This window comes from Cyrtonyx montezumae, unplaced genomic scaffold, assembly GCF_038088225.1.
Source record: "Cyrtonyx montezumae isolate F1298 unplaced genomic scaffold, pur_monq_1.0 scaffold_29, whole genome shotgun sequence".
In the NCBI taxonomy this organism is placed as follows: domain Eukaryota; kingdom Metazoa; phylum Chordata; class Aves; order Galliformes; family Odontophoridae; genus Cyrtonyx; species Cyrtonyx montezumae.
The window spans coordinates 8194622-8216670 of NW_027072033.1; the positions used below are offsets into that span (position 1 = coordinate 8194622).

The 22049-nt window shown below is 38.7% G+C and overlaps 1 protein-coding gene across 3 annotated transcripts in view; it reads right to left on the reverse strand.

Annotated features, from left to right (window-relative positions):
- AUH (AU RNA binding methylglutaconyl-CoA hydratase) overlaps nucleotides 1-20704 on the reverse strand; it is a 128263-nt gene extending 107559 nt beyond the window's left edge. For 2 of the 3 annotated variants that reach the window (XR_010622459.1, XM_065740672.1), the window contains exons 1-3: nucleotides 20450-20704; nucleotides 11399-11466; nucleotides 11214-11301 (exon numbers count right to left, since the gene is read on the reverse strand). Coding sequence is in view for 2 of the 3 variants with exons in the window: in XM_065740672.1 (XP_065596744.1) it covers nucleotides 11214-11301; nucleotides 11399-11466; nucleotides 20450-20666 (373 nt within the window). In the remaining variant the exon portion in view is untranslated. The remainder of the gene's footprint in view (nucleotides 1-11213; nucleotides 11302-11398; nucleotides 11467-20449) is intronic. The other variant, XM_065740673.1, reaches the window with a different exon arrangement.
- Nucleotides 20705-22049: the final 1345 nt, after the last annotated feature.

Here is a 22049-nt window from a genome sequence, read left to right on the forward strand (position 1 = left end):
GCAGGGCTTGCTGAGAGAGCTTTAAACTAGGTATGAAGGGGGAAGGGGAAAAAATGTCACTAACTAGGGTGGAATGAGTAGTTGAGAAATGTCAAGTAGATCTGATAGAAGAGAGTGGAGGTCAGCAGGACAGAGAAGGGGTTAGGGATGCTGTCACAAAAGATTGCAGGGAAATTCCCTCTAAAAAGCAGTGGGGAAAACTTCAGATTTCTTTTGGAGGTTTGCAGGAGGGTCCCTCTAGAAAGGTAGTGTGCCAGAAAGCCCAGCTGAAGTGCCTTCACACCAATGCATGCAGCATGGGAAATAAGCAGGAGGAGCTGGAAACCATGATGCGCTTAGAAAATTATTATCTAGTTGCTATCACAGAAACTTGATGGGATGAATCTTACAACTGGTAGACTGTGATTGAGGGCTACAGGCTCTTCAGAAGGGACAGACAAGGGCATGAAGGAAGGGGGAGTTGTGCTCTATGTTAGGAAGTGGACAGATTGTGAAGAACTATGTCTTACTAACAGCCATGATGAGGTACATAAAGGTACATAGGTACAGAAAGAACCTTTTACCCAAAACCTTTGCTTCTACCTGAGCTATACTAAAGATACTTTTAGATTAAAAAATAGGTAAAGAGCAAATACTGAGTTCTTAACTAAGAGCTCATCAATGTTCTCCGAAGATGGAATTGAATAAATAACCCCAAACCTATTGGAACAAAGTTACAGTGATTTCAAATATCCCATTAGCACAGAAAAAGAGGAGTATGGTATCATCATACTAATACTGGTGTTCATTACATGTATGACATTCTTGGAGCTATCCCAGCTAGTGACTCAAGATGTCATTGCAATTGTCATGTGAAACTACAGTTAGGTTCTGTGGCTCTGGCTGTCAAGTAAGCCCCCATCTACTTGCTTACTTGCTCTCCAACAGAAGAATCATAGAGAGAACTGGAAGATTAAAAGCAAGAAAAAGTCTGATGAGTTTAGAAAATGAGTTTAGTAAGAAAAGGAGAAACAAAAACATGAGAAAGATGCAAAAGCAATCACTCATCATTAGGAGGATGATGCTTAGCCAGTGCTCAAGAAAGGTCTGTATTTTCTATAAGGTCTTATTTTCTGTAAGATAATCTTCCCACTCCAACTTCTGAGCATGACATACAATATGAAATATTCCTTCGGCCCACTGGTCTCAGCTGTACCCTCCCAGCCCTTGCCAACAACCATACTACTTTCTGCATTGAGAACAGGGGGAGCAGTGTAAGGAACAGAGACAACCTAACACTGTGTAAGCACTGTTCAGCAACAGCTAAAATACTGGTTTATCATCAACACTGTTTAGGTCACCAAAACAACATACAGCACCATAAGGGGTTCTATAACAAAAAACAAGTCAATCAAAGCCATGTTACATAAAAATCTACATGAAAATATCACTAGCACTCACAGTACTTGTTAACACACAGGTCAGCTAGAGGTGAGACAATCCAAATACCTCAATATATCTGTAGAGAGCTAGAGAAGGCAGATATATACCAAGTTATCAGACGACACACCTTAAATACCCCATGACTCCAAACAGCCTAGAAATACCAGTGAAAGCTGCACAGATAGGGTTTTAGCTTTCAGTATGAAGTCAAGATAGCTAATATACCTACTAGAATCAACAAAGGACAAGGACAACAAATTATATCATATTAAGGATTTTCCTGAATAATAGATTCTCAAACATGCCAAGAAGACTTTACTCTGCAGAAACAACAACTGTTCAGAAACAGCATCCTCTCCATTCATCAACACTATAAAATCAAATTCTTCAACAGATTGAATCTTGCAGTTCTCTGGCTTTCATAGACACAGATACTTGAACTGGTCTCCTGACAGTGAAACAAGTTTTTAGTTAAGCCATTTAATTTTTAATACAGTCAAGTTCATGCGAACATCAAGAAATTACACATACAAGAAATCACTGCTCTCATACCAGAAGAATGTAGAAATTTCTTACGTGGTATAGACTGTGATCCAAAGTGACATACTTATAGTCATCAAATCCAAATACCTCTGACACAGAAATTAACAAAAAAGTTAGGCATCTAAGACTGTACAAGAAGTTCAAGACAAGACAGCTTTTAAGCAGTTTTTAGGACCAGTATCACAGCTGGCACAGTCTGAAAGTCAAGTCCATTGTAATAAGCATACAAAATTGAGGAATTCCGCAACAAAAGTCACCAAGAAAAAGGGGTCAACTTTATAGAAATATTACAGAAAATATCTACATAACCAAAATCAAATGCACTGTAGTTGTGTTACATATGTGGCGTAAACACTGAATATACATTTCTACTACATAAAAGCTCACACAACCCAGTCACATTACCAAGGACATTGTGGTTCAAACCTTAGAGAAATTTACTAACGGAAAATGACAATGACAGAGCAAAACTATTTTTGATAATTTTCTAAATACTGAGATAGGAATTTGGACTTGTTTTATACCTGGAAAGCAAAGTCTAAGTATTAGTGATGAAAAAAAGAAAAAATTGATCTAAAGGTATCTACCACAAAACATAGCTTCCCCAATATAAAGAGCTTCACATTTTAGTTTATTTTACTAGAAAACATTTTAGGAGACTCCACATCTTGAAATTCACTATAGTACTTCGAGGTCTGCATGCACATTTTGCTATTCTAGATATTCAAGTTAAGCGCATTTCAATACTTCAGAAATCATCATGACAAGATGTTTCTTCCATTTAAATTCTGGGACACAACTGAAGATACTTTTTCACAGCCTCTGTTTGTGTTAAGTTCACACAAAGTTTCTAAACATTTCTGCTCAGGACACTTCTTCATTATTTCTCTGCCTACCCAGAAGATCTTGAGCATGTATCAGTTTCAAACATCTCAAAAAAACTCAAAAAGTTCTCTTATCTGTCCAGGATCCAGTTCATTTATTTGCAACCTGTACTATTAAACTTCTTTTTACTAATGAAATTACATCCAGCTATCTAGTTTTGAAAAAAATGTTTGCTCTAAAGTAAAAGCTGTGCTTTCTGTAAACAAAAGTACACTGCAGTACAGAAAACAAACCCCACTTTCAAAATTTTCACTCAACCTAGTAAAAATTAGATGTAAGATCGGAACTCACAACAGCTAAGTGTAGCCATCAGATGTTAGTCTCCTTATGTATTCAGTACAGCAGCTATAAGGAGAAGATACCCTGGAGAACAACCTTGAAACTCATACACAGAACTGAAATATAAAGTAATTTTTTCAGCAGTACATTTAAGCTTTGTGACTATGTCTCCATAAAACAGCAATGGCTTATTTTGTATCAGCATTTGAATTTAACAATTTTAAGCACCCAATTTGATCAATTTTTCCACATGCTATCTAATACATTGTTAAGGGCTTTGAGAAAGTCATTATCACTTCTTGACACTAGCCTCTTCTTAAACTAAAGAACTAAGACATTCCACCCTCCCACGCTTCATACAGAATTGGACACTTCAAGGCAGGTTTCACTGGAAAAAAAATCCACATTCATTCTGTATATTTTTTTCCTAGCAGATTAGAAACAAACAATATATTAAGTTATTTATGCAAAATAAACAAAAATAAGCATAGCTTTTGTTTTTATCAGCTGTTGGAACTTACTACAAGCTTAGTACGTTCTTCCATGGTCAAAGTTACTTAATTTAACTCTGTTTTTTGTAAACTTTCCAGAAAACATAAACCTCTTTAATGGCACCATACATAGCTCATTGTTACTCACAATTAATTCTAAAGATAGATATCCATCCTGCAAATAATGCAGTACTTCAAATAACAGAAGTTGGTCATAGTTCCATGTGATTGTACTATAGAGACAAACCTTAGGTAAGCACTCTGTCACAACAGGAAAACACTAGTCACCAAGCTAGATCATTCCAAATCATGGTCCACAAGTACATCAATTTAACTTAGAACAGGTTTATAACAGGTATGTTCAACTCGGCCTACAGGCTACATGCAGCCAGCCCAGCTCACAGCGCAGCCTGGCTCTTGCTGCCACATTATCATGACAATGACTCTACCCTTCCATTTAAAATAAAATTTAAGATATTTACTGATGGTGAGTTTATTACGTAACATATGGTAAGTGTAGCAGATATAACATGTCATCATAAAAAAAAAAAAAAGTAAAATAGGAAGATCTACCGAGAGAAATTTAGAAGGAGAAGCTGCTTATTTCAAATTTCATCATTTGGTGATAGATGAAAGTACTAATGCTACACATACAACTCTTTGCCATTTTCATTAAACTTAATGATAACAAATACAGCATCACTGAAGAAATGGCCTCTTTGGTACCACAGAGAGACAGAACTAAATCTCTCTGCTCGTTTGATGCAGTAAAAAAAAAATCATAAAAGTGTTATTCTTTCACCTTTGCCAATAAATCTTGTGTAGCTACCGATGATACTCTGGTAATGGTAAAAAAGAGAAACAATAAAAGTAATACAAGATGATGCAATTGCTACCAACAGCTTATATTTGATGAACTACCACTGCATCACACACCAAGAAAATTGATGTGCAAAAGCTTCAAGAATGGCTAATATCTTGCAAATCATCCTCAAAGCTGTGAACTTCATAAAGTTCAAGGGACTGAATCATCATCAATTCCAGGAGATGCTTAAGAGTACAAATGCTGACTATGGGAACATCTTTATTTATTTATTTATTTATTTTAAGGAAGATGACAGATAGGGTAAAATGCTCAAAAGACTTTATGATTTTTGAAATGAAAACAAGCCCTTTATGGAATTAAAAGGAAAATCTGCATGTAAAGATGAAGATTAACATGAAGATTAACATGAAGATTAAATGTGAAGATTAAAAATGACTCACAGATGAGCATTTTTGGTGGATTTGATCGCTTATTTAAATGAGTTAATCACAGCTTCAAGATGAAAAGCAACTTATCTGTGCTACATTTCAAACTATAACAGCATTTGAAATGGAATTTAAATTACAGCAAGCTCAAGTTATGTCAAATAATTTCATTGGACAAACAAAGTTCTGTGAACAGTAAAAAAATATCCAGCCCTGCCTTCTATTTTGATAAATTTGATAACAGGTTTCCAGATTTCCAAAAAAATAAAAAAACATTCAATTTTATATACTTGTGACTCTGTTTTCAGTCAACATGAGTATATAACCTGGAAATTTTCAAATGAAATATATAGAGTTGCAATGACACATTTAAAACATTTAAAATAAATAAACAAATAAATAAAAATTAAAAAAATTGGTAATGTCTCCTTACCAGACTTCTACAAGGCCTATCTTACAAGAGAAAAATATCCCTTGCTTCACAATCATGCCTTATTTTCTGGCAGTATGTAAACTTCCGAAGAATTACTGTCAAGGAAAAGTAATATTTCATCAATAATTTCTAACAAACACCAGAACTAACAATTGCAGTAAATTCCACTTATTTCACAAAAATTTGGTCAAATATAACACTAGATTTATGTTTTTCTTGCTGTTTTTTGTATTAATAAAAGAATACATTAAAAATAAGTTATGTTACTTAAATACATTAACTATATTATACATTCTATATGCAGCCCAAGGCAACTACTGTGCATTCAGGCAGGCCAAAAGGTTGGACACCCATGGTTTATACCCTTAAGAATCATCAGCATAAGCAGAGGATCATCTTGGACAAATCTGTTTTTGTAAGTAAATTTTAAGTAATAGCAGGGATTTCATGCCCAAAATTAATTCAGTTCTAACAAGGAAGCAGAGTGAAGATCATCAATATTACTAGAGTTCATCAGCAATTCACATTTCCATTGTTGAATCACATTATGTCACATGGAAGGAAGAATGCGAAACACTGCACCATTAGCTTTAAAAGGCAAATTTCAAAGTTACATCAATTAAATAAAAATAAAGCTAAAAGAACACTTCTCTAGCTGACTTACATAATTTGTCTTTCCATAATTGTCTGATCTTTAATACATTATTTACCAGCATCGTGCTCAAAATTACAATGAGCTATGGTCTACAGTTAATTCAAGACCAAAAAAGGAAGAAAAATTGCAATGAAATAACATCAACTGGCATCGTGGAGCTGAATAAACCAATTATCATAAACTTTTTTTTTTGTTTTGTTTTAAAGAAAAAGCTTTACACAATATTAGCAGTGTAGAAAGCTGTTTCTACTTCCACTACAATCTAAGAAAAAGTTTAGAAAAGTATTCTGTGGATGAAATCAGCTTGTTTTCGATTAGTGACGAACTGAATCTCTCTTACACAGTAAATAAAATGTATTTTTAAATTGATCCTTGCACAGGGAAACTAAAGTTTTCACCAGAGAATGTAAAATCCAGATGAAAGTAATATGCAGTATTTCATAAGGTGTTTAGAGCACACAACACAGGAAGAGAGATACATGAGTGGTTGTCCTGGATAAGCCTGAAGAAAAGAATACTGTATCTTATGCAAGACATGGAATAAAGAAACAAACAGCTTCAGATTTAGCCTGTCCTGTTGCAGTTAATCCACTTTTAGCCTCTTTAGTCACTACTCTTTCAACTGGAGATAAAGCTTCCTTTCTGCTTTCATTTAGTACCTTTTCTAAGCAAGTTTCTCTAAGATTTTATATAACCTCAAGAACAAAGGCCTAGCCTCAGTTGTACGTTTTAAAAATCCACAGTAACTAGTGGGAAGAAAAAAAGGAGACACTAACCACATTTGTACCTCTGTGCTACTCTTGCAAGAGTAGGTGAAGTATTTGAGGGTTGTTAATAGAACCTCTATCCTCCTTCGCATGTTTGTTCAGTCCACAACAAAAACTAATAAATGAAGTTTTCAAGGATCAGCTCTCCCAGGCCTGTATACTTCATAAACCTCTGTCGGAAAAACTACACCAGCTGGAAATGTCAGCCATAGAGCACATACCATATAACTAACTTAGCTGTGCTGGAAACAAAATCTTGATGTACGCAAATTATGCAAAAAAAAAAAAAAAAAAAAAACCAACACCATTTCTGTTGGCTTCACTCACACCACAGACCCAAGCAGCAAATTTTTGCTGGCAGAAGGATTACTTATGCATTTCCAAGAGGGGAGTTTATTGGCAGAGCTGCAGTGACTTAAACTGTTTTAGATCAAAGCGGTTTTTGAGGAGCTCCAATACTCATATTTTTCAAGCTGCCTTGAAAGTTAGTTGCAACAAAACCAAAAGAGTTAATTACACATATTCTGCCATCTCAAGGATTTCTGAAAGAAGGTCTCCAAGGAACAAGTACACAAATCTGTCAATTAAAAACTGCCCTCAAGCCTTCTTTGGTTCATGTACACACAAAGAAAATAACTTATCAATCTCACAATCTCTCGTTTAGTTAGTGCAGTTCTCTTTGGTGAAACAATACTGAACAATGAATTCTTGCACACACAGCTGCCTCGGCTGCAGAACTGGGAAGACATGCAACATAAATTTACTTAAACCAAGACTAGTCCTATATGTTCACTGCAGAAAGGACAAAATTTTATCATTATTTACTTTTAGACAAAGAAAGGCTAAGAAGTAACCACCAAACAAAAGAAGCAGGCCTCATAGAGAAAATGAAGAGCCTAGCTGACTGTATTTTCACAGAATCACAGAATCCCCAGATTCCCTACCAGCACTAAGGACTCTATGATTCTCTGAAAATGCATCCTGAAGTTAGGTTCTTCACTGACTTCTATTTTTCCCTCTTGATCAGTGCTAGAGCATTACTGAGGAACTTCCCACATCCATGAAGAAAAGAGCATCACAAAGAAGATATAAAGGGAAAAGGAGAAGCAAAATACTCAAAATGAACACAAAACAGAAATGAACGGATACAACTGCTGGCACATCTCTGTACTTGTACAGAATTCCTCCTCTTTTTTCTCAGTTCACCATGTAAGAATCCCGTAATTTGGAACCATCCTCAAATCCACATTCTTCTTCAGCAGACTTTAAATCTTTTAATCAACCACACTGTCATCTAGCAAGTAACAGTTGGATGTGAGCTTTTGTGGACTAGCCCTTTGAAGGAAACAAGACATTTGGCTCGTGGCTTTCGTAGACTTCTGTTGATAGCTGAGAAATGGTAAGATTTAAGGGCTTTGAATTTCTTTCCACACATAAAAGGAAAATACATTCTAGGACAAAGTTACTCAATCTGTGGTCAGTAAAATACCAGATGGTGGCCCAAAATATTATCGTAAAAAATGTTTTCTTAAAACTATACATTGCCAGATATGCAAGAAAGAAATGAGGAAAAAGAAATAATTGAACAAGTCAAAGTTTAGCCTGAACTGCACCACAATACAAAACCAAATTAGACATTTCACAAGATGATCCCTCCACCTTTAAAAGGAATTAAGTGATCTTAAAATAACACAGTCCTTTCACATTTAAATTTGAAAACACTTTTGCCTGTTCTACTGAATTTCCAAATAAAGACTCCCTAAATAACATTCTGCTAGATTCAATACACTCCTCAGTTCCTCCCTGTCTCCTACTTTCCTAAGCCATTATCTGTTTTCTCCATATTCCCCTATGCTTTATGTATTTTCTCTCTCCTTAGATATACCTCTTTACATCTTACACAGAAGCAACCAATACAGCCACTGAGCTCTCTCTTACCATTATCATAGGCAAATTCTGTCTCAAATCTTCCAGCTCACCTTGAGTTTCAGTTACTACTGTTGGAACATCATGATTTTACTGATTCAGTTGCTACAGCTTCCTTTCATAGACCCACCCTCTTATCTGTCACTTTTTATTTTTGCTAAACATTCTTGCATCTTATCACAGAATCATAGAATCCTTAGAGTTGGAAGGGAACTTTAAAGGTCATACAGTCCTTCTCCCTGGCAATGAACAGGGACACATAAAGCCAGATCAGTTGCCTAGGGTCTGATTTAGCCTCCACTGAAAGTCTCCAGGGACAGAGCATCCACCATATCTCTGGGCAACGTGTTCCAGTGCCTCACCACCTTCACTTTAAAAGACTTTTTCCTGACATCTAACCTAAATCTATCCTCTTTAAGCTTGCAGTCATTTCCCTTTGTTCTATCACCACAGAGCTGCCAAAGAGTCTGTCCCCTTCTTTCCCGTAGTTCCTCATTAGATACTGAAAGGCCACCCTCACGTCTTCCCAGGGCCTTCTCCAAGTTGAACAGTGCAGCTCTGTCAGCCTGTATTCATTGGAGCGGTGTTCCATTCCACGGATCATTTTTGCGGCCTTCCTCTAGATGTGCTCCAACAGGTCTATGACTGTACTGTACTGAGGACTCCAAGTCTTAAAGCAGTAATCCAGGTGAGGCCTCACAAGCAGAGTGGTGACTTTTGATGCAGTCCAGGATACAGTTGGCCTTTAAACTGTGTGGGTACATTACCGGTTCACGTCGTTTCCCATCCACCTACATCCCCGGGTTTTTTTTGGAAGGGGAGTGCTCAGTCCTTCCATCTTCCAGCCTGTGTTGGCAGTGGATGTTACCTCGACCCAGGTAGAAGATCTTATTGTTGTACTTGTTGAACCACATGAGCTTCTCCTCAGCCCATTGCTCAAGCCTGCCTAGGTCCCTCTGTATGGCATCCCATCCCCCTGGTGTGTCAACAGTGCCTTAGAGCTTTCTGTCATCCACAAAATTGCTGAGATGTCCATAGTCAGCTTTCTATACACACTCAAAGTTGTCTTTCAAGCCAGACAAACAATAAAGCAGTCTTTAAATCTTAACAAGAAAACAGCTCTGCAAAGCCAGCCAAGAAAGAATACTAAACAACTTAGATTTCATAAACACTTTTAATAAGATACCTGAAATCCCTTCACTCAAAATTAGTCTGATCTCAAATTTCTTATATTACAACTACCATAGAATTCATGAATGTAAAAAAAATTGAAAAAATAATTGTTAAAACACTCAACAGACATATTTTCGCATAAATTTTCTAACACTTAACTTGAAAAACATTCACATGTGTTTCTCTGAACATTCATCACCACTTTTTTAAACCACAGCTTAACAATGGCAGTTTTTAAATGTTTATTTTCCCAAAGATTATTGTTAGTTACTAATGTCTACAACTTCTTGTTTCAAAATCAAGATGCAACTTTTTAAATGAAATATGTTGATTATCATACCTATATTCAAATTTTTGACACGTATTACTAAATGCTGTCTGGGCTACTTCTATTTTTCAAAATGATTCATTTATGGAAGCTTTATAAGCAACACACTGCAGCTGAATGAAAACAGTTATTAAGACTAACAACAACAACTTTAACTCCACAAGAATTACTTATACACATCACTCAAGTGAAAACTGGAAACAGGTTTTTTTGCATTAAAAATTGAATTATGTTTTGTGTGGTTAGTAAGATTAACCACTGCACAGAACTGTTAAATTTTAGACTTCTCAATCCTGACAGTTCTATTCATATACAAGACAGAAGAAAATGACTTATTTTAGCATCTGAAATGGATTAAGATTCAATCTGAACAAAGCACTGTATTGGACATCAGATTATAAAGACACTGTTCATCTATAAAATACATGCCTGCTTTCACTAATTTTGTTACATTGACAAATTCTTGTTTCCAGCTTCTGGTTGTTCAGAGCTTTTGCTTTCTTTTGACTTTGGAAGGACATTTTTACCACTTGATATTTGGGTTGTTTGTATACTTTGCTTTTTTACGCTCAGTCTCAGTAAGACTATATCTGATAATGAATTTTAAGTTTACTTAATTTATAGTTTATTTTAATGTGTTTAAAATACGTTTTTTATACCACTTTCCATACAGTTATTAGCAGTTTTTGGTCCTCAATATGAAGTATATGCAACAACTTCTAAGAGCTCAATTAAATGATTTTACACCACCACAACAGTTTCTGAAACACTTTATGACACAGAAAGAATAAAACAGGTATTCAGTTCTTGTTAACAATTGAGGAAAGTCACATAAAGCCATTCTGTTTGCTACTGAGATGAATATATACACAACACAAGTTTCCTTGTAATCTGGGCTTTTTTCATTTCTCTTTTTCTTCTTTGATTTTCTCTTTTTTTTTTTCTCATGTGTGTACCTTTGTGTCTGTGTGAGGCTGTGCGTACTGTCTATGTGTGTTTGTATGTGTGCAAAAAATGAGACACAGATTTCCAGCTTCTCAGGAAAATTAAGTTTGCATACCAGCACAGAATATCCCTGGGACTTCACTTCGGAATATAACAGTTCGTACTTTCTTATCAGATTTCAAAGCATCCACAGCTTTTGACATCTAAAGAGAAAAGGAGGAAGGGGAATAACCAAACACTTTTAAAGATATTTAATTCCAGTACTTCACTTTCATACTAGAAACTATTCTTTTCACTTACCATTTTTAAAACATTTTTGTTAAGTGCATTCTTGGCATGAGATCTGTTTAACCCAAGCACCACAATTCCTGGAGGGGAAGAAAAACTGTATCACTGTTACAATACAGAAAAATACTTAATATCCACATAAGTAATTATTTCAATTTCAGGACTACTAAAAGAAACACACTAGTGTAGTCATTTAGCTACTGAGTTTTAGGAAGAAAAAAAACAGACTTCAGTTTTCCTATGTTGAACGTTTCAGCGTTCAACAGAAACGATTTTAAGAAGTAAAAATCTGTCCCTAACACTATCACATGAAACAGTGCTTACAAGGGCTAAATTTTAAATTACTTACAGCATGCACAAATTTCATGTTTGTGTGAGAAGCATTGACATGTACTAAAGCAAAATAATCCACTGTTTCCATATTTAGACAGCCTGCTTTGAGAAACTTCTTAAAGTAGGAAGTGCTATCACAGCTAAGATTAGCAATTCTGACACAGGTAAAAGAAGTCACACAGAGAAAGAATGCTAGCCACAAAATATCTGAATTTCTGTTTAAAAATAATAAAAAATATAGAAATTCTCCCTCAAGAAATGAGCTCATTGCTAGTCTGCACAGCATCAACCACATACTTATAGCTCCCTTGGACCATTTAGAGATCAGCTGGCTCAATGACTGATTACATATACATTGATCTGTGTCACACAAGGAACACCATTTGCTTGTCCCTATTCCCTCTCCCTTAGCCTAACACGGATGAAAATCAAACAGGAAAAATCTCAGAAAGTTTATCCAGATAATTATCTTTTAGGCAACGTATTACAATTCCCTGAATCCTAAACATCAGAAATTGATCCAGTCTCGTTAAGGTCATAACAATCAAGATTTCATTTTCACCTGGAGAATACAAGGCAAATGAAAAGAAGACAGTGGACTAGCACTGGGACTAGGAATGACAGAGAAAAAGGGAGCTCCCTTTATTGCAAACAAAAAGGCCCACAGTGTTGCTATCAACCTACCAGAAACTCAGTATTTGCCTGTGTATTTACTACCACATCACCAAGCTCTGCATGTACCATCTTTATATACTCTCTCTCTCTCCTAGTCACTTTGGAGGCTGTCCTGTTTTTTCAGTATATACTATCTCTTTCACAGAAATGTGTCCTCCCAAAGAAATCACCTATTAATGTTTAAGCACACTCCTTTTCATCTTCCTCCTGAATGTATGTGCCTACACACACAGAGACAGTTAAACTGAGCTCCTGCTCCTCCTGCAGCTACTGATTTAAAAACAAAGCCTTCCATTCAGCTGCTACCATGCCCAAAGTTGAGACAAAAATGTTTAAACTCAAATAGGAGGGCACACTCTGCTCTTGCTTGCTCCCAAGGTCCAATTAATCCTTATCAAGAAAGAGATGCCTTGAGGTCTTCATCTAGGACCTCCTGCAACAGCCTTCAGTCAGCACTTAAACAGGAATCTCTTCATGCTTCTGACTGCAGCACTCTTCTACTGTTGCAACTTATTCTTCAGGAAATTATTCCAAATTCATGTATTCATACACACTGATAAAACAAAATCAGCACCACACTCTAAAGCAAGAAGCCAGTCGACCTGGCTTTGATTTACAATCAAAGCTCTAAGGCTGGTACACTTATATATCCAAAGTTTGGATAAGTCGAAGATGTTATCATCTCAAACTATTTTTTACTAACATCCATTTCTTAAATAAGATGGGGGGGAAGGGAGGGGAAAGAGTAAAGCAGTAAAGCAGTAACTGTAACCAGAAAAGCATATGAGGTTAACATGAGACAATCGTATAATGAAGTAAGGCATATTAAAAGATACTACCTGAATGCTTGTTTGAGTCAGTTTTGTTCTAATCCTTCATTACAATACTACCTTGGCATCCTTAAATCCCTTGGTTATTTTTAATACTACGGTAAGACTTGGGGTGTTTTCCCAATCTATTAATCAGTGACTAAACTACAGATCAACTGAGTACCTACTCAAAGTTCTATTATCAAAGTAGAAAAATAGACTTATTTCCATTCAACTAATTTAATCCCAAGAATGCATTTTCCCCCTTCCCTAGCCAACTCCAGAGATTTCCAAAGATCTCTTCCCTAACCATCTCCAAAGATGTATGGGAACTGCTATTTTATGGCCTTAACCAGTGATTGAGCACCTGGTAAAGGGACACTGCCAGCCCTGGGAGCACAGGTGGAAGCAACAAACGTGCAATCGGAAGGGGTCATACACTCTTCCGTACCTCATTTAAGGGCTGGCAACCACAAGGGAAGCATCTCTATGTGAAGGTTGTCTCCTTCGGAGCTTTTGGGAAGTCCTGATGCCTCAGAAAGTGGTAAGTGATTCCCTCTTTATTACCAGATTGTCACTACTACTACATTTCTTGTGTGATCCAAAACCGGTCCAAAACAACTCTATCTGCTGCCTCCTAAACTGGCAAAGGAAAAGCATAAGAAAACATATGATGAATGCTACTCTTGCTACCAGAACTGTGACATAATTTTTAATGTTAAAAGAAAAATTGTATTTTAATGAGAAAAGGATACTCATACACACAAGAATTCTTCAAAAAGAATGTATTCAATTATGTTGGCCTGCAATGCCAGAAGCAGATATTGGTGGTATGGCTAATACTCCATGACATGTTGTTGCCATGTGACAGCTGGTGGCAGAGGGGCAGTCTGACAAAATGGAAGCGTGTATGAGACAAAGGTGCGTCACTGAATTACTCCATGCAGATAAAAATGGCACCTATTGACATCTATCAATGTTTACTGAACAAGTGTCCTAACAGTGGATGTGAGCACAGCAAGGTGGTGAGTGGTACCCCACAGTTGTGACAGTGCGTCACCTCCACTGGTGAAGATGTTTACAAATCAATCATAAAATTACAGAATCATCAAGCTTGGAAACAAACCTCCAACCATCACCCAGTCCAAATGTCCACCTGCCAACAACATTTCCCCACTAAATCACGTCTCTTAGGACTACATCTGCATGTTTCCTGAATATCTCAACCACCTCCCCATGCAGCCTGTTCCAGTGCCTGACTGCTCTCTCAGAAAAGAAATTTTTCCTAACTTCCAGCCTGAATCTCCCCTGGCAGAACTTGAGGCTATTACATCTCATCCCATCACTAAATACACGGGAGAAGAGGCTAAGCCCCACCTCACCACAACCTCCTTTCAGGCAGCTGTGGATAGCAATAAGGTCTTCCCTGAGCCTCCTCATCTCTACACTAAACAATTCACATTCCCTCAACGGTTCCTTATAAGATGCTGTTTCAGGGAACCGAAAGATCTTGGCTGAAGAGTTATCCTGAATTAGAACAAAGTACTCTGACAGAGCATAACTGGATGGCTGCATGACTAGAATCAGACGTGTGAAGTTTTGAGGAAAGCAGCATTTGCAGCTAAAGCCATTTATCTTGCTTTGACAGGAAGCTGACCTTGCTAGTTCGTCTTGTTTTGCAAAGAACTTGTTTGCAAACAGGTGTTCCACTTGAGCTCTGTATCACATGCTGGCCACGCGGATGCAGCATGCAAGTGGAAAGAACCCTGTAGACCCTAGAGAGAATAAATAACATCAGGAGGGAGGCTGTGGTGGACTTTTAGAAAGGAAAAATGCACTTAGAAGCAGGGGACAAACTTATGACACCTCTTGTCAAATCCGCTATGGCCATTTTTCTCCCACTGAACAATTCACCAGTCTCTCAAGTGTAGGTAAGTAATACTACACTTGCTGAGGGAGTTTATGCTTGCCACTGAGATTGTCTAGAATAGATGCCTCTGTGTGTGCATGTATGTATCAAATAAAATTCGTAACTCTCTGTGCTGCTGTGTGTAGTTTGCTTGCCTCCAGTCCTGAGACATTCTGTCTCTCAGATCCAAATGTACTCTGAAACAGATGCATGCTCCAGACCCCTCACCAGCTTCACTGCCCCTCTCCAAACATGCTCCAAAACCTCCAAGTCTTTCTTATAGTGAGGAGACCAAACTGAACACAGTACTTGAGTTGTGGCCTTATGGAGCTCAGTACAGGGGGAAACTTCTGTGCTACTACTGGCAACACTATTTCTGATACAAGCCAGGACACCATTCGCCTTCTTGGCCACCTGGGCACACTGCTGGCTCTTGTTCAGCCAAGCGTTGACCAATACCTCGAGATCCATTTCACCTACACAGTCTTCCAGCCACTCTTCCCCAGGCCTGTAGCATTCCATGGGGTCGCTGTGACCGAAGTGAACCCCTAGCACTTGGCTGTGTTGAACTGTTGGTCTGCTGGCCTCAGCCCAGCTATCCAGCATTTCCAGATCCCTTTAAAATGCATTCCTTCCCCCAGGCAGATCGATACTTTCTCCCAACTTAGTGTCATCTGCAACCTGACTGAGCATGCACTCAACACCCTCATCCCAGTCATCAATAACGATATTACACAGGACAGGTCCCATTACCAACTCCTGAGGAACACAACTTGTGAACAGTTGTCAGCTGGATTTAACACCATTCACCACCATTTTCAGGGCCCAGCCCTCCCTCCAGTTCTCTACCCAGCAAAGAGTGTACCTGTCTAAGCCACTGGCTGCCATTCTAGAAGAATGCTGTGGGAGACACTGTCAAAGGCTTCGCTGAAGTCTGTCATGGTTTTACAATTTTTTGATCAGTATTCCACATCATAACATCATGTGTACTGGGAGTTGAAGAGTCAATGCTGTAGTTGCACAGACTGTCCATATTTCCAGTGTCGTGGTCTCAGAATAGAAGAATGAACTACAACTTATAGAAGACTTCATTGTTCTGTTTCTGTTTTCCATTTGGAGAGAAAGATAAAACTGGCTGGGAGTCACGAGACTGCCTCTTTGCTCACTGTGCTCGCTGGCCATCTTGCCTACAGCATTAGAGCAATGACTTTGGTTTTGGAAACTCCCTCTCTCTCACTTTATATGATTTATCAGCTTCAATTCCAATTCGATTCTATGATGTAGTATAATCTCACATTCTGCTATTATATTTAGTAAATTAAGTGTTCACATTAGCTCATTTTCCTTGTCGAAGCCCACCTTCCCTACCTTTTTTCCTTTTCCCCCTCTTCCAGGTGCATGGGTCTGTAGGTGCATTTGCACCCTGTCACAGAATTAGGCCAAACCAGGCCGAAACATGACAGAGGTCTAGGAGGCTATGTCAACAGCTTTTCCCTCCTTTCACCAGGAAGGTCATTTGCTCACACAAGGAGAACAGGTTGGTCAAGCAGGACCTGCCTTTCATGAACCCATGCTGGCTGGGCCTGATCTCCTGGCTGTCCCAAACATGCTGTGTGATCTCCCTCAAGATGATCTGCTTCATAACCTTCCCTGGCACCGAAGTCAGGCTGACAGGCCCGAAGTTCCCTGGAGCCTTCTTACAACCCTTCTTGTAGCTGGGAGCCACACTGGCAAGATTCCAGTTCTGTGGAACCTCTCAGCACCCTCACCTTGATCCTATCTGGATCCAAGGATACGTGGCAGTCCATGTGGAACTGTATTCTTGACTGCGGGGCGTTTACTCTGCTCCCCATCTCAGACTTTAAAGAAAAATTGGTTTGACTTTTAAAGCCAAATGTGAAGAAGGCACTGAGAACGTGACATGCAGGCTCTTGTTCATCACTGGTGACAATGAAAACCTAATGGTTCTGATTATGTTGAAAAACAGTGTTTTCTAGCAAACACTGTTTTGTGCTCTTTGTTCTAATTTCCATGGAAAAGACAGGAATTACTTTCAGAGAAACTTACATACATGCAAGTTATCTTCAAAATACCTGCAGATTCACAGACACATCCTCATTTCACAGTGTACTAAATATGGGGTTTTTATGAGTACACAGTTCATACTAAAAGGTTCTTGTACTTCAAGAAAGATGGCAAAATATATACAATGCTATTGGTATTTAAAACTGCTGAGAGGGAAGATCATATTTCTTTCTACATTAAATAAAACATGGTGAATCAATTTAAGCAAAATGATTAGAACCTGTATTAAATACAGCTTATTTCAGTACACAGGAAAATGAGCTTTAATGATTTTTATCTGTTCTATTTTGTACTTTGTAGTTTTCAAAACAATATTCATTCTCAATATTTAGTTATAAATCCTGACTATCATCTTAGTAATTTGTCCTATAAAGATTAATTTGATCTAGGTAAAAAGTACTTACATAATTTATTTATATTACACATAAGCAAACACACTATCAATCCAAATGCACTTTTAAATAACTAAATAAAAATCTTAAATGAGAGAGAAAGGTAAGAAGAGAGAAGAGTAAAGTTGGTTTTCAGCTTGCCACCATTTATTTTATTTTCTTAAGTGAAACAAGAAACCACGATGAGTGCACCATGAACAATTCTGGTTGTTTCCACTGATCATAGTTTCAATAAGTAATTATGCACAAAATCATATAGATATGTATTGAGCACTATTTTTAAAAAGCAACTAAAGAATTTGCAAAATCCTAAGTATATATCTTTGCCGTTTTATCTCTAAGTACTTCTGAATATGTTTCTGCACTCCTCAAACTAGTATATCTCAGATGCTCTAACCTTTTTACTTAAAAATAAAAGAGAAAGTAGAGTTTTCTGTTTTAACAGCTAACTACTAATTTTCCAAGTTCTGAAAGAACTATTTCAAATGAAATCATAATTGTCCTGCACATATTATGTGCTCTAAAATTTTAACTGACAATGATAGAAAATTGCCTTACATACACTAACTGAACTAAAAATCCTAAATGCATCCAAATTTGTACTGGGCTTGCTAATGCAACTTGGCTAGAAGTTCTGAAATTTCAACAGCTTAAATAACTTTCAGACCTTGAAGTGATAATCGAATACAATTACAAATAATGTAAAAAAGATGTATCTATTTAAAAAATATTAACACATCATTATTTAACTCTGTTCATAGGAAAGTGATACTAAAGGCAATGTGATTTGCAACATGTTGCTCAGAATACTAAGCATTCTACAAACACATTCAAATTAAATCTTTTGTATGGAAATTTTTATTTGAGACAAAAGAATAATTTGCCCTTTCAAATATATTCTCATTTCAGTATATATTTAACAGCTTCCCAAAGTGTGGTATACGAGTCATGTGAAAGTGTTACGGAGCACAGCAGTTTGCTACTTTGCCTGAAGGGAAAGTACGTGTCTAGAGCTACAGGATGTGCATCTATGAGTGAGGCAGCTCTGGTCACCATGCTGCAGTGGGGATGACACATCTTCCTTCAAGCAAGCCAGAAAGACTAGCTATGTGCAAGAACAGAAGAATAGCAGAAATAAACATGTGTATGTCATGAAAGGTAGAGCGACAGGGTCTTGTCCCTGTACGCATGTATGAAGTGGAAGAATATAAAGGGGCAATGGTTCTCCAGTCCCACTTGGGAAGCAGCTGCTGGAGAAGGAAATGGTAGGCTAAGAGATGAGTAACAAAAACCACTTAATGCTTAAACCATTAGCATTACATGCTGTAAACTAACACAGATAGATTAACTTGTCACATGGGGAAAGGAGGATGGTGTGCATCACAAGGAAGATGCAGAGAGAGAAGTTTCTTCATCAGAAAGAAAAAAGCTCAGAACATAAAAGGAAAAATACCTCCCAACATTTTACCAAGCTTTCTTTGTTCCTTTCTTGCCTCTACCTCAATTTAAAATAAGCTTAAAATCAATATATGTGTTTAAAACCAATTCTCAGTTCTTCAGGGAACAGAAAACAGGAGTAAAGAAGTACTGTCTTTAAGGAACTCTTGGGAATAGAATAAGAAGTGGATTTCGGGATTACACCATCATTAATCTTACTGACGCTTAAAAAACTGACCTTCTAACCCTTAAGATAAAATTCTAAGTTTTACATATACAAATCTCTTTATCTCTATATGATATAGATTTATGAATGCTCAACTCAAAGATGCATGCCCAAATTTCTGCCAAGTTTGATGTAACTGAGTTGATGTTTTGAAAGCTATAAACTGAATCCTGCAGCTCAATACATGATTATTCCAAGAGCTACTGTCCACCCAAAGAAACACGTATGTTACAGAATAGCACTGCAGACAAGGACCGGTCCCACAGAATTACACAGAACAAGCTGGATCTAAAAATAAATCTCACAAGGAAGGCTTGCAGCTACTCTATCATTGAGTATCCTGAGTTGGAAGCGTTGCATAAGGAATACAGAGTACAACCCTTGTGAATGCTCAGGAACTCTCAAAACTCAAACCCTGCATCTGAAAGCAGTGTCCAAACACTCCCTGAACTCTAGCATCTCGGGGCTGTGCCCCCCACTCTCCACTGAAGAACACAAACACACACCTGGCCCTCCCCTGACACAACTCCTTGTCGTTGTCTCAGGATCTGTCATTAGTTGGCAACCATTCCTAGGCTTGCTTCACCCAAAGGGAAGAAACAAATGCCAAAAGAGATTCAATGTCTTCAAAGGAAGAAAACCATTCCCACCCAACCCCCAAATCCAGTGAATACCATCTCAAAGCAGTAAATACAAAGTGCTGTAATGTACGCAAATTACACTGATTTTCATGGTCAGGTGGATTAAAACAAAGGTCCTGGTACATCTGAGGAAAACAAGGCTAACAGCTGACAGGAGGAGGAGCTATGAGGAGCACGTAACGCATGATAGATAGATGCGGGAGATGGGCCGTGATGCTGAGGCAAAGCATCCCAAAAAAGAAAACGTGGGTACAACTTCTACGTCCCCGTCCTGCCCACGCAAACAAGCACACAGCAGGTGCGGGATGCTGCCTGCAGCAGGTTGCCGCTAAACTTCATTTTCAACCATCAAACTGGCTAAGGGATGACACACGCATCCATTTTGCGAAAACTCAGAACGGCTGCTGGCCCATTTGTACAGAATGGACAGCGGCCCCGCAGCCCCGGCACAGAGAGCACAATACGCCGTGCCGCGCCTCCCAGCCGCCCCCGGCCGCTGCAGGGCAGCCGCGGGCAGTAGGGCTGCGCAGAGGAGCGCCCGCGCTTTCCCTGTTACCTTTGTACTCCTCATCCAGGTACCGCACCCGCAGCTCCTCCTCTTCCTTCGCCTCCGATCCGAAGCTCCTCCCGACTGAGGGGAGAGCGGCGGCGGCGGCGGCGGCGCCTCCTCGCAGCGGAGGGCGGGCGCCGAGGGCGGAGGAGGTCGCGGCGGCCGCGGCGGCCAGCCTGAACCGGCCGTGCAAGAGGCCCAGGCCACCCAGCGCCGCCGCCATGCTGTGCTGCCTGTGCGCCTCAGCCGCCGGCCTCTCTCGCACCCACGTGACCGGCGGCGCCACGCAACGCACGCCGTCGTGTTCCGCCCCTCCGCCGCCGCCTCCGAGGCGTGAGGGCCGCGGCGGGAGGGTGCGTGGCCCCACGTGATCTAGGGCGGGCGTCGCGTGTGAGCTGAGGTGCTTAGAGCGGTGGTAACGAGAAATGGGTTGCTTTGCAGGTCTTCTTCTGCTGGAGGGAGGAGAGTCTGGAGATAAGGGCCTGTTTGTTCTTGCAGGGCACCGGGAAGGGTAAATGAGGTTGGGAAGCAGGCTGTCGCCTTCCATTTGTTATGTTTTACTGTTTAAACAGGACTGTAGGTTGTGATTAGCATCCTGTTCCAGTAGTGTCGGCAGTACGCAAAGGAATAAGGAATGACAATCCTTATTTTGAAATTTTGTTCACCGCTGAGGAACTTTTTTTTATGGGAATTAATTTTGAAAGATGCTACCCAGTTACGCCTGTGTAAGCAAGGAGGCAGTGCTATCCTGAAAGACACCAGATAAGATAATAAAAACACGAGTAGGCTTGCCACTGTACCATGGTATTGCCATGAAGTCAAAGGCAGATATGTTGTCTCTGCTCAGCTGCTAAGTGCAGTGGTTCCTGGACTACTTGGTTTAAGGTGTCAGAAATGCCTTCCCAAACAGAGGTTGGCATATGGAATCATGCTTAACAGCCTTGTAGCTGGTGTACACACGCCCATGATCATGATTAAAACTCAAATATGAGTACCATTTTCTTTTACATCATCACTATTTTGTTACACTTCTTTAGCATATGAAGGGAAAAATATTTTATTTTTATGGACTTTTTCTGGAGTTTCTCACATCCACGTTGTTAGAGCATGTTTACATTACAGATAGGTATATATTTTCCAGTGGTTTCTTCAGTGTTTTTTGAAGACAGAATTGTTGACAAAATTAGTAATATGGTATCGCTACCATTGTAATATTAAAAAAAAAAAAAACTCCTAAAGACTTTATGCACTCCACCAAGTACATGTTTTTTTTAACAGTCAAAAGTTTGAGTTACTAGCAGCAGCAGACATAACGATGGCTGCTGAAGTCATTCCATTCTTTAAGCTGTGTCTCTGTATTAATGCTTAAAACTGCACGATACATAAATATGTTTTATTTTAGTAGTTTAGTAGTACAGTGTTTTGCAATACTGTATATTCAGTTCTTCCCATTGCACTGCATGAACTAGTACTCTTGGATTGATGAAAAATTTTCCATTACTTTGATTCCATATTTTTTTCCTCTGTAGTTTAGTTCTACTAAAACAGCTCTGAAGTAAAAGTAGGATGTAGAAAGCACATTTAGTTACAGAAGGGAAGAGTACTG